The sequence below is a fragment of the Lemur catta genome, chromosome 5 (genome assembly GCF_020740605.2).
Source record: "Lemur catta isolate mLemCat1 chromosome 5, mLemCat1.pri, whole genome shotgun sequence".
In the NCBI taxonomy this organism is placed as follows: Eukaryota; Metazoa; Chordata; class Mammalia; order Primates; family Lemuridae; genus Lemur; species Lemur catta.
The window spans coordinates 1,272,615-1,284,921 of record NC_059132.1 but is presented as its reverse complement, the minus strand read 5'-3'; the positions used below and the strand labels follow the sequence as shown (position 1 = coordinate 1,284,921).

At 58.1% G+C, this 12,307-nt stretch overlaps 1 protein-coding gene across 4 annotated transcripts; it reads left to right on the top strand.

Annotated features, from left to right (window-relative positions):
• Nucleotides 1-244: 244 nt before the first annotated feature.
• SHROOM1 (shroom family member 1) lies at nt 245-11,066 on the top strand. Of its 4 annotated transcripts, none has more exons than XM_045550770.1 (8): nt 245-285; nt 7,398-8,414; nt 8,513-8,568; nt 8,760-8,969; nt 9,171-9,716; nt 9,797-9,938; nt 10,026-10,298; nt 10,420-11,066. In XM_045550770.1, the coding sequence occupies exons 2-8, from the start codon at nt 7,440-7,442 to the stop codon at nt 10,750-10,752; spliced, it is 2,535 nt and encodes an 844-aa protein (XP_045406726.1). In that variant the 5' UTR covers nt 245-285; nt 7,398-7,439; the 3' UTR covers nt 10,753-11,066. The 4 variants fall into 4 exon arrangements, with proteins under 4 accessions (XP_045406726.1, XP_045406723.1, XP_045406724.1 ...); XM_045550767.1 differs by lacking the exon at nt 245-285 and adding an exon at nt 3,303-3,409; XM_045550768.1 differs by lacking the exon at nt 245-285 and adding an exon at nt 4,150-4,403.
• Nucleotides 11,067-12,307: the final 1,241 nt, after the last annotated feature.

The window sequence follows — 12,307 nt, the reverse complement described above, 5'->3', positions numbered from 1 at the left end:
AGTGGGGGCAGACCAGAAAGATGGCATGGTCCCAGGCCTGGGGCTGGGGACCAGGCTGAAGGAAAAAAGTTGAATTATTATGACCAAAGCAAACAAAAGCTTGGGTGTCACCTGCTGTCTGTGGGGAAAAGGTGATACATGTGTACTCACTTGGAATGTGACGGCCCAGCATTCCTTCCCAGGAACTGCTGATCTGAGAGGGAATGCTGTTTCAGTCCAGGGACAGTCACCCCTCACCCAGCCTCGTCCAGAGGCCTTGCCTGTCAGCAGTCCCCACGGGAGAAGGTAAGTTTCACTTGCCATGTACTTTCTTCTGTGGCCGTCTTCCTAGAAAGCTCTACCTTTGGACAACTGTGGTGAATTCAGTGCATAATTAAAAAGCAAACAAACTTGCCCCAATAGAGCATTTACAATTTAAGTAGACATTTGTTAGACATTTGCTTTGTTAGATTTCCAAAAATAGATGACATGATTTTGTTGAAAGATTCCTGGCCGTTAATGTCCCTTAACCAGTACATGACCATCTCTGAATTACTGAGACAGCTGGGTAGCTGCTGCCTAAAAGATCGATACATCTTTTGCTTCAACTGTGCACTAAAGATCCATTGCTACCACAAATTCTAAAGACACAAACTTGGGAAAATATTTGCCACATACAGGAAAAGGTGTTAATTGCCTTAATGTATAAAGAACTCTTACAGATCAATAAGAAGACCAATAACCTAACAGAAAAATGTGCAAAGGAAATGGGCAGATCACAGTTAATACAAATGGCTTTTAAATACACAAAATGATGTGCAATCTCATGATAAAAGAAATGTAAAGTAAAAGTGAGATACTGTTTTCACCTTTCAGATTTGAGACCAAAAAGTTTGATATCGCATTGTTAATGAGGATGTAGGAAAATGGGGACTCTTCTATACATTTTTTTTTTTTTTAAGAGACAGGGTCTTGCTATGTTGCCTAGGCTGGTCTTGGACTCCTGGCCTCAAGAAATCCTCCCTTTTCAGCCTCCCAAGTAGCTGGAATTACAGGCACAAGCCACCATGCCTCGCTCTAGGGGACTCTTTCAAAGAACTCTACCAGGCCTGAGAAAGTACTGAGATACTGAGGGGCACAGACATCTGTCTTTTCGTGTAGTAGAAAAATATAAACCTATGCATGTTTCCATCCTCTATCTACATGCAACCACCCCCCACCCCTACCCCCACCCCCAACCACCACCACTAAGGAAGACTCCACCTTTCCAGCAGTTTCTTTCCCTTCTTCCGCTCCAAGATTCTTTGGGCTTTTGTAATAGAGAGATAGGAAATGTCAATGCCCTCTAGCCAAAGAACATCAGGAGCATAGTTGAACAAGTTGGGTTCACTGCTTGCTGCAGGAAGGAGGTCACACAGCTCAGGGAACCATGGGGCATCTCAGCAAGAGACCGTTAAAAGGGACTTATAGGGTTTGGGCGTGTGTTTGTGGTTTTTTGAGAGAGTTAAGGAAGCAGGGCTTTATCTGTGTTGAATGCTGTTTAGGAAGCAAGAGCAGTTCTGTGATTCGGTATATTAATTTTATCTAGAAAGGAATGACTGGAGTGAGGTTAAGCCTATAACTGGTGAAGAAGCAGTGGCCACTAATTAGCTAGGACAGAAAGATATTTGGTCATTTTTGTGACTTGGACAATGTTCATGTTTTTGTCTGTGTCAGACATGATCGCAGAGTTGTTTTTGTCTTGATCCATTGTGGTTGAAGAATGGCCTTGTCTCATGTTCTGCGAAGTGGTTCATGTTTGAAAGGATAACACCAAGGCCCGGCTGTGAGTGTCAGGTCAGCCTCCGGCAGCGCCAAGCTCTAGGTGGTAGTGCCGGCCAACTTCCCGCATCAGGGGCTGCGTTTCTCTTCCCAGAAGAGGAGGCCGAAAGAGATGGGGGTGGGCAGGATTTCAGTTTTCTGGGAACTTGGGCAGAGAGTTGCTGTAGTGTTCCCAGGACAAACAAGGGGGCAGGAGGGTGGAGTGGGTTGATAAGAATTGCTATGGACACTGTGTCCCCGTGGCTGTCAAGAAACATAAGTAAAAAACGTGAGCAATTTTTAAATGGCCTTTTGGTTGCTGGGCGTGTTCCCTCTATATGATGCTGCTCTGCGACCACGTGGATCAGGCTCTTAAAGGGCCGTTCTTAGGGCCCAGAGCTCCGGCTCAGCTGAAGCTGGCGCCTGGGTGAGGCCAGGAGGGCTCCACTCTTAGAAGCCAGGTCAGGTGCCTGCTGCCCCCACCCCCCTAGAAGACCCAAGAAGACAAGAGTTCCTCAAGCTCCTTGACTCCTGGCCAGAATTCTGGGTCCCGTTATTACCACCAACAAACGCTTTTATCCGCCAGAATGCCACCCTGGGAGGACACGGTCCCTGTCCCTAGGCCTGCTGATCCTGTGGGAGAGTGAGGGCAACTGAGCACAAGAGCAGAGACCTCAGAGCTGGAGGGTTCAGCAAAGGGCCCCCAGCCCCTCTTAGGAATGGAGCGTTTCTGGGGCAGGGTTGTCATTCATAGAGAGTTTTAGGACGTTGGGGCAGGGGAGCCTGAGGACACAGCAAGGAGGAGAGCAGGGTGGCGGGTACAGGCAGAGAATTCTTTGGAACATGGAGGTCCCCGAAGGTGAAGGCCTCGAGAGCCAGACTCCATCCAGACGGGGTATGCATATGCCCAGCACCGAAAGGACCCACTCAGCGCAGCGGGGCGAATACACAAGTCACAGGCTCCCCCACGTCCCCCCGCTGTCCCCAGCAGGCCAGGGGGCCCAGACCATGCCTGGTCGTGGGAGCAATGGAAAGAAAGGGACAAGAATGGGAGACAAGAGCCCATGGTGTTCAAGAGCTGGAAGAGTTTTGGAAACGGGTGTCTAGAGGGAGGGTCGATCAAGGGATGTGTGACCATCCCCGCTGAACTCAGAGGGACAGGACTGAGGCACAAGCTCTGGGCGGGTCTGTATTCTTGGCAGGGTTTGAGAGAAAAAGGCGCAGCCACCTGCGTCCCAAGGGCCCGGCCCGGACCTCCCCACCAAGGGGGGTGCCGGGGCCCCCAGGGACCTGGACCCCAAGCATCTCTCGCGCCCGGCCGCGCTGGAGGGGGGCGGGCAGTCGTCGTAGTCGCCCTCCGTCCCGCCGCGCTCCCCCTCCGGTGCCCGGCGGGGAGAACGAGCCGTGCAGCCCTCGGTCCGGGGAGCGGGCCCGCGAGCGGCCTCGACAGACGCGGGGCAGCTCCCGGGGCAGCGCCGCCGCTCCGCGCTCCCGCCCCCGGTGGCCGGACGTGGCGCCTCCCCTGAGTCAGCGGCCGGAGCCTGGAGGTGGGGTCGGGAGCCCGCGCCCGGGGCTCTGATGTCACCCGCGGCGGCGGCCGCCCAGGAGCGCGTCTCGGCCGCAGCCGCAGGTACGCGGTGGGGCGGGGGCGCGGGGAGCGGCGGCGGCACCGCGCAGCCGTGGGGTCGGCGGGCTCGCTCCCGGGGGAGGCCGGCGGCGGGGACAGCCCGTGGCGACGAGGCGGGTGGGGGCGGGGCCGCGGGCCGCGGCGCGTCGTCGGTCCCGGCGCCGAGTCCGGTTGCGCGAGTCGAGCCGCGCCCGCGCGCCTTTGCCCGGCCGCGGTGCGGGCAGGAGCCAGGCCCGGGCAGCTGGCCGAGCTGCGGGGGGCCCGCGTGTGGCCGGAGCACGCAGTGGGGTCTCAACTTCGCGACCCGCGGCTCCCGCCCGTCCTCGCGGGGCAGCGGGGGAAGCCAGGTTCCCCTCGCCCGGGATCGCGCCGCCCTGAGCCCTTCTTCCCCGACGGCGAACCCTACGGCCAAGCCCGAGAAATGCGCGGTCCGCGGCCCCCCGCTCCGCCGCCGCACCGCGTGACTCTGCCGCCCCCCTGCGGTCGCCGGGGCCTGCCCGCTCGTCCTCCTCGCGTGCCCCGACTCCCGGAGCTTGAAGCCCCGGGTTCCGTGGTCGGTCCGCGCCCGCGGCCGCCCGTCTGCAGGTGTCGCTAGCGTCCCGCGCTCCCTGCGCCTGGCTCGGGGCGGGGGTCTCTGGAGAGGCTGCGTCGGGGCTGCAGCGACCCACGAGCCACGTAACCGGCCGCTCGCGTGGAGCGCGGATACTGCATGGGGGCGGTCGGCGCGAGCCGGCTGGGAGAACGGGGGGCGGGGCGCTGGCAACAGGGAGAGCCATGGAACTTACCAGAACGCCCGCCCGGACAGACCTAGCCGGAGGTTCTGGGACCCAGGAAGTCAGTCTGGCTGGGCGGCCGACGCGCAGACAGCGCCCCCACAGTGAGCCCAGTGCTGAGGGCAGACCAGCCGGGCGGGGCGGCCCGGACAACCCCTCCGCAGAGAGGTCAGATGTGAGGTGGCCTTTGAGAGAGGTCAGATGTGAGGCGGCCTTTGAGAGAGGTACGATTTAAATCCTGATCGTTTGAATTCCGGCGCTTCTTCTGTCACCTTACCTGGGTCTGTCCCACTGCCTTGGTGTGATTGAAACTGTCATCATCTATTTATTTCCCCAACAACCCCTAATTAAAAGCCTGGGTCGCCCGCTTGCCCACCCTCTCTGCCCAGCTCCAGACCAGACCTGCCAGACACTGCAAAGCCCGCAGGCTCCAGACTGGAGCCCTGGACCCCTTTGGCCAGTCCCCAGCTTCCTCCTTCCAAACTGGCGCCTCCGCCTCTCAGCCCCCTAGCTCTGAATGCTGAACGCATCTGGGTCTCCTCTTCCTCTCTTGCTCTTTCATTCAGGTGCCAAATGTATATCGAATGTTTCCCCCCTCCCCCCTCCCCCAGGACCCCAGTCTGGTGGCTTTCTAGCAGGGATTCCATGCTGCTCCCCCTGCTCTGGCGAGGCTTGGCGAAATGCCTGCAGCGTTCTTTGAGCTGCAGCCTCTGGACTTCTGTTCCGCAGCAGGCAGGGGCTCTGCAGTCCAGCCCATAGCTGACACTAACGCTGAGGCTGGGGCCCTTAGGGTACGGCCACCCCCAGCCACAGGGGCTGGCTGGACTGCAAGAAGCTCCCCGCAGCCAGACAAATGTGAACACTCCTTGGTACTTTGTGCTTTGGCCCCAAAACGCACTAAAGCAGCTGGGCCCTCCTGGCATAGCAGGTTCTGCAAAAGGCACAATGTGAGCATGTGAGGTTGATGTCTTGTATGGTGGGGCCACCAATGCAAAAGCATCCTCAAGACGAGTTAGAGTCGATAAGAAAACAGATACACATACACATTTTTATTGCCCTTTCGAGCTGTTTTTATTTGGTGAATTCAGAATCCTTTGTTAACACAGTAACTCACAATAAGAAATGTTCACAGATTTTCAAGGGCTCATTTGAGGAAACCTCTTTGTATTTGGTCACCCCTGTTTGTAGATGTGGCAAGCCAAAAGGGGCCGGATGAGTATCAGGAGCCAAGTGCTCCCAAGCTAGGTCTAGGCCTAAGAAGAGAAAGGGCTGGTGTCTGAGCTCCCAGGAGCTGCTATTCAGAGTAGCTTATTGTCCTGAAGTTTAGAGAGTGGAAACACTTTGCAAAAGAATTCCCAGGCCTGAGTGTGAGGGCCAACCTGCAGGGCTTAATGGGCAGAAAGATGCCCCCAGGTGGGTCATGTCAAGATGTTCCAGTCCCAGGTCTGCTGGAGCCCCTCCTAGGAATGTTGCAGGCACTGCCTCTCCCTCGTAGGAAACACCATATCCTCCTACCACGAACCGCCCGACTTGGCCTAACCAGTAATGTGTAACATTATGGGCCTCAGGGAAGTTCATGGAGGGTAACTCTGAGCTCCCAGTAGTGTCTAGGAGGCTCAGACAGGCCTGCTTTTTGGTCCCCACCCCAGCTGCATGCGACCACCCTACTCTGTACTCTCTATCAAGCAGCTCAGGGAAGGCAAGCCACTCCCTACCCCCAAAGTCCCCATAGTTCATAGGGAGCCCCAGGTTCCCAAGCCTTAAAATTGCTCTCACCCTGACCCAGGCACACCCACCCAACTCTTACCTGGATACCCCTCTTGGGACTGGGGAGGCATCGATTCCAGCCAGTCCTGCTCTGTTTGCTCCTAATAATGCACGAGGAACCTGGTCAGTGTCTGTGGTGGCAAGTGCTTCACCATCCTGTCCTCTTCCCCGGAAACGTCTAACAGGGAGGAGAGAAGGGTGTGCAGAAGCTAAAGAGCCCTCTTCCCTCTCTACCAAGGCGGCCCCTACATCTACTCCCTGCAAGTCTGTTCTTTCCCTTTGCCATTTGACAAATATTTACTTAAGGTTGACTACGTGCCAGGCACTGTGCCAGACTGAGGGCACAGTGATGAGTAAGAGAAGAGCCTGTCCTCAGGAAGCTCAGGGGTGGGACTGGGAGGACAGAATCCCAGGCAAGCCAACCATGACAGTGCAGGGTGATGGGTGTTGTGATGGGGGAAGCTCAGGACCCGCCAGGGATCCCAAAAGGTCAGGAAACCGCTCAGCTGGGCCCTATGGGAGAAACAGGAGTAGCAGGTCAAAGAGGGGGTCAGCAGGTCATTCCTAGACAAAAGGCAAAGTCTCAGAAGCAGGGACCATATTATTCTGGAATGTCAATACAGTGTGGGCAGCTGGGAGCAGCTGTTTCCCACAGTGGCATTTGCGTTTTGTTGGAGGATTCAGGCAGCCGGGGGCGGGGGGCATGGCACACTGGCTTTCAGCAGGGTTTGCTCCTAGGAAATTGATTCTGGCTGCAGTGAGCTTGGAGGCAGGCCCAGATTCCAGGCAGGGCTCCGCCATGTACCAACTGTGTGTCCCTGGGCAAATCATTTTCCCCTCAGAACCAGTGTCCTCATCTGTAAAATGGCAGATAGCAGTTGTGAGGATCAAGATAAACATTTATATAAAGCACCTGGAACATAACAGGCACAGAGAAAGGGAGGAAGGCTGCCAAGCTGCCCCTGCCCTGGGTCTCCCCACTCCTTTCTTGGCTCCGCTGTGATCTCAGATCATTTTTGACCGTTGTTTATCGGGGAAAGGTCACGCAGAGAGGCCAACAGAGCTGCCAGGAAGCAGCCTGGGAGGACCAAGGCTGGGGAGGAAGGAGCATGGGCACGTTCTCGGCTCTGCTGGAGGGACCAGGGTACAAGCTGCTGCTGTGGACTAGGGGCGCCCCAGCAGGGAATCGGGGCCAGTCGCCAGCCAATTCCTTTCTCCTGAGCTGAGGCCCTCAACCTCCAGAGTTGCTCCTTGGGACTGGTCCTACTGGTCCCCATCCCTGACCCCAGGGTGACTCCACCAAAATCTGGGAAAGGGGATGCCAGTGCTAGGGACAGTGTGACCGCAGAGGGGACCTATATGCGCCTAGCTCTCCGCGCTGGAGGGGCCAGCAGGCTGTTCTAACCCTTACCTGGAGTTCCTCACCCACCACTCCGTCTACGTTTTTCCAGGACCCACGGAGCCAGCCAGTCTCAGCACGCATCTGCGCAGCCATGGAGGCCCTGGGTGCTGGGGGCGAACGCGCCTCCCCAGCCTCGCCCACTCGCAGCCTGGACCTGCGGCGGCTGTCCACGCGCGCAGACTCGGCCTACAGCTCTTTCTCCGCGGCCTCTGGCGGTCCTGAGCAGCGCACGCCGTCGCCTGGGACCAACCTCCTTCCTTACCTAGACTGGGACTACGTGCGCGTGGTTTGGGGCGGCCTGGCCCCCGCCAGGCCCGACGCCGTCCCTCGCACGTCCCCGCTGCCCGGGCCCGCGGTCACTACGGGCAGTGGGCCGCAGCCGCCGGGGGTTCAGGGGATCCCGGGGCCGCTAAACAGACAGGCCACCCCGCTGCTTTACGCGCTGGCGGCGGAGGCCGAAGCCGCGGCGCGAGCCGCCGAGCCGCCCAGCCCGCCGGCCTTGAGGGCCGCCTACCGCCAGCGACTGCAGGGCGCGCAGCGGCGCGTGCTCCGGGAGACGTCCTTCCAGCGCAAGGAGCTCCGCATGAGCCTGCCCGCCCGCCTGCGGCCCGCAGCCCCCGCGAGGCCCCCCGCGGTGCACCCGCGCTCGGCCTCGCTGAGCCACCCGGGCGGGGAGGCGGAGCCGGCGTGCTCCCGGACTCCCGCGCCGGGAACCGCCGGCCGGGGTCTCCTGGCCAACCAGCAGCGGAAGTGGTGCTTCTCCGAGCCAGGAAAGCTGGATCGCGTGGGTCGGGGCGGGGGGCTGGCGGGGGAATGCACGGGTGAGGCCTCCTCCAGCTCTGGCCTCACCCGGCCCCAGCCCCAGGAGGTGCAGCATCCGGTGCTGGCCGAGTTAGAATGTCACGAGATCAGATGGCTGCCCAAGACCCAGCCCCGGAGGACAGCCTACCTGCACTCTGGGTCCTCGAAGCTCGCAGATACCTACAGGCCTGGTCGGAGTCGGAGCGCTTCAGGCGAAGTCCTGGGTTCCTGGGGAGGCTCAGGAGGGGCCATGCCCAGTGTCCAGGTATGGAAGACGGGGGATTCAGGCTGGTGGGGAAGTGGGGGAGCATGTGGGAAACTGAAAACTCGAGCCACATTTCAGTTGACTGTTCACCTTTCCAGGCTGTTCCCCAAGGAGCAGAAACCCCCAGATCATTGTTTCAGACCCAACTTTCCAGGTGAGACTCTGTGGAGAGGGCTGGGGGCGGGGACAGGCAGCTTTCATACTCTTGCCCAAGAAAGACGGCCACCTACCTACCCTCAGTCGGACCTTCTGTCTTTTGCACATTGAACACCTTCTGTCTCCTTGGTGCAACACCAAGAGCTTCCGTCCTGGTCACTGTGGTCAGTGTGGGGTCCCTGCCTCCAGGTTCTTGACTCAGAAGGAGACTACAGTGGTGTGTCCTGCAGACGTCCCCCAGAGCGGCTCTGCCGACTGTGAGTCGAGGGTCTCAGAGACCGGCATTGTGTCTGCCCAGCTCCCCTCTGTTTCTGTTGATGAAGTGTTCCTGGAAGAAGCCCCGCCGGTCAGAATGAGATCGCCACCTGACTCCCAGGCCCCCGAAGGGCTCCCAACCAGGTGCATTCCCTCTTGCTGCCAAGCATCATGAGACACCCCCCCCCCCAAATACACATCTACAAAATGCTAGAGGGGCAGGGAACGCTCTCCTAACTGGACCCTGGGAGCCCAGATGGCGGGGGTGGGGGCAGGCAGCCCTTCAAGGCTACCCCTTTTCTATGGCTGGAGCTTTTTTTGTTTCATTATCTCTTCTGCTTCCAGAGTCCATGCCTCTGACCAGCAGTGTGGAACTGATTTGGGCCAAAGGGCTGGCCAGGCTAACATCTCCCCAGAGCACCCCCTCCACGAGTACCCAGGGACTGCAGAGGCAGACGACTGCTGGCAGAGAGTGAATGGTTCTGCAGATGTTTCCAGGCCCACAAGCTGTAGCCCCCCTGGGACTGCAAATGGTGACACCCCAACTATTGACCCCACTGGACAGCTGACCACTGATCCCCTGGCAGCTACAGAGAGTGACCTCCTCAAACTTCTCCCAGTTGCCCCAGGGCCCCCTCACCATACTGCCCTGGCCTGGGCCACTGGCCAGCCTGGTTCCAGGCCAACATGGCCCAGCCAGCGCCTGGAGGAGCTGGTTCAGGAGCTGGCCAGACTGGACCCCTCTCTGTGTGATACTCTTGCTTTCCAGCCCAGCCCAGAGCTACCCCTAGGCCTGCTGGATGGGCTGATTCCTTTGGTGGAGGTCTCAGCTGCGGTGAGCACAGCCTGTGGGGAGGCTGCAGAGGAGGCTGCTGGTGCTTCTGAGCCGGGGTGAGTGAGGGGCACCAGGGACTTCTAAGCACCTGAAGTCTGGGGCAGGACAACCCAAGGAGCTCTGGCTTTGTCCTCAGGTCCTATCAAGTTAGCTTCACCCAGCTCCTGCCAACTTCTCAGGAGGAAACAAGGCTTGAAAACTCTGCCACCCACCCGGTGCCTGATCAGCCATCTACCGAGAGGTTCCCGGCACCAAACAACAGCATCCAGGCCAAGAAAGTAAGTGTGGAGGGGTTGGTGGAGGCTGGGTGGGGCAAGAGCCCAAAATCTGGGCTCAGAAGTCAGGTACCCAGGCCCTCTCTGCAGGTGGAGCTGGCCAGCCTCCTCCAAAAGATGCTGTGGGACCTTCATGCGGAGCAGGAGAGGCTGCGAGGGGCGGCACAAGCGTGGGCCAGAAACCAAGCGGCCCTGGAGGCTGCAGTGAGCCAGGCCTGTACACCCCCGCAGCTGGAGAGGTTCCGCCGGTTCATGGCAGACCTAGAGCGCGTGCTTGGCCTCCTGCTGCTTCTGGCCAGTCGCCTGGCCCGCGTGCGCCGCGCCCTGGCCTGGGCGGGCTCAGAAGGCGACCCTGAGGAGCAGGTAAAAGGGGTTTAGGCTGGGGGCACGCAGGGCGGGGAGGGGCCCGCCGTCTCCGGCTGGAACCTTCCGGGCAGCGCGGTGCCGCCGCCCTGCTCATGGCGCCCTCTCCCTGCGGCTCCAGGCTTCTCTGCGCCAGCGACTCGGGTTCCTGCAGCGGCAGCAGCAGGACGCCCAGCAGCTGAAGGAGCACGTGGCGCGGCGTGAGCGGGGTCTGCGCGAGGTGCTGGCCCGGGCACTGCCGCTGGAGGAGCTGCGCTCCTATGGTGCCCTGCTGGCCGGCAAGGCCGCCGTCCTGGCTCAGCAGCGCAGCCTGGACGAGCGCGTCCGGGTCCTTCAGGACCAGCTGGACGCCATCAGTAGCGACCTTGGACAACATTCCCTGTCTCCCAGGCCGGCCCAGGCCCCAGAGACCTGTCTTCCGGATGAACAGCCCTCACCTCCTCCCCTTACCTAGTTATGGGCGGTGGAGCGCCCCTGACTTTCACCCACATAACCGGGTGATGCTGGTTTATTCGGTGCTTTTCTCTTGAGGGGGACACAGGCCAGACCTTCCCAGGACATTCCTTCAAAGTGTTCTCATGTGGCCTCACCCAAATCTTGAGGGTTATTTGGTAATTAACTTATGGGTCTTAAAAATTGCAGTATTACCCCGTTATGTGATGAAGAGGGGCTGTCAGGGTTGGAGGGAGGAGAGACAAGTCTGAGGAACACTTCAACTGAAAGTGCAAAACAGCCTTTTTTGTTCCTTCAATAAAAATTAGTAAGAAAGTGTGTGTGTCACCTGTAGCATAGCTGGGGACAGGGGAGAGAAGGGTCTTGTTTACAAACTGCAGGCACTGGATTTGTTGGTGGAGTGTGGGTCAAGTCCCGCAATGCAGCAAAGACTGGAGAACCGGGCTTGAAAATGGGAGGGGCCAGGTAGATACTGGGCTGCCAGCTGACTGCTGCCAGTGGTCTGTTCCGGAGACTGCAACACTGCCACAAAAGCCTAGGTCTGATTGGCTGAGTCCAGGGTTCACCCAACCCCCCAACTTCACTAGTGAAAGTGAAGGTCCTCCCTCCCTTCAAGACTCAAGCTACAGGGAATTCCCCCAAATTGAAAATGGGCTCAGATGCTGGCTGCCTAAATATCCTGACAAATGTTCAGGATACGTGGACATTTGGGGACATTCATTCCAAGACCCAGAAAGAACTTTTTTCCTTTTCAATTATGTCATCAAAACTGAGTTTATCCTGCTCTCCTCCAGAGACAGCCAGGCCTGAGCAGAGCAGTCCAAGGTGGGAGCTGAAGGTGAAGAGTGGGGGACCTAGAGACCTTCCACATGGGGGCTGATGACCTGGAGTGGCAGCTGTGGTTGTGTGTCAGCCAGGCTGATCTGGGGGTGGGAGTGGGAAGTCAGGGGCTGGAGTGGTATGACACATACGATAAACTCCTCCATTTGTGCATCAGCCCTGTGTACACAGAAGCAAAGTTAGGTGCTCAGATAGACACGTGAAAATCTGCTACAGCATTTGTAGCTGCACGTCCCAGGGACAAGACTGTTCTGCAAATGTTCAGTGTATTTTTGGAAGCTGGGCACATTAAAAGGCATGTGTATGTGTATTTAAAGCCAACTGACCCCAAAGTGAGAACTCTCTGCTTCTGGGCTTGCTTTCTGATGTGTATTGTCACTAAGTGCAACTTGTTGGGAATTTTAAATGGTCGTATTCATACCAAAAGCATTAGTTATAACAGTTGCGCTATTGAGCATGGAACAATGCTCACATTGTGCTGGTTTATAAAAAACATATGGGACTCCTGCTGAGGTCCTAACGTTATGCTTTGCTTCGCTCCTTTGAACACCGTGGGCAGGGCCTCCGCTCCCAGGTCTTCAGCCAAGCAAGCTGGTCCAGAAGCTACTAATTGCTGCCTTTTTCCCTGCGCGGTCCCCATCGCATTCTCCCATTGTGATATTCTTAGAAACACATTTGACGTCGTCCATCGGGCCAGCGGGAATTGTGTTTCAGAC

What these genes read in the sequence shown, in the direction of transcription:
- SHROOM1 (XM_045550770.1), top strand. Translation starts at nt 7,440, where the DNA reads ATGGAGGCCCTGGGTGCTGGGGGCGAACGCGCCTCCCCAGCCTCGCCC. An exon ending in ACAGCATCCAGGCCAAGAAA is followed by an intron (nt 9,939 to 10,025) that starts GTAAGTGTGGAG and finishes CCCTCTCTGCAG; the next exon opens with GTGGAGCTGGCCAGCCTCCT. An exon ending in AAGGCGACCCTGAGGAGCAG is followed by an intron (nt 10,299 to 10,419) that starts GTAAAAGGGGTT and finishes CTGCGGCTCCAG; the next exon opens with GCTTCTCTGCGCCAGCGACT.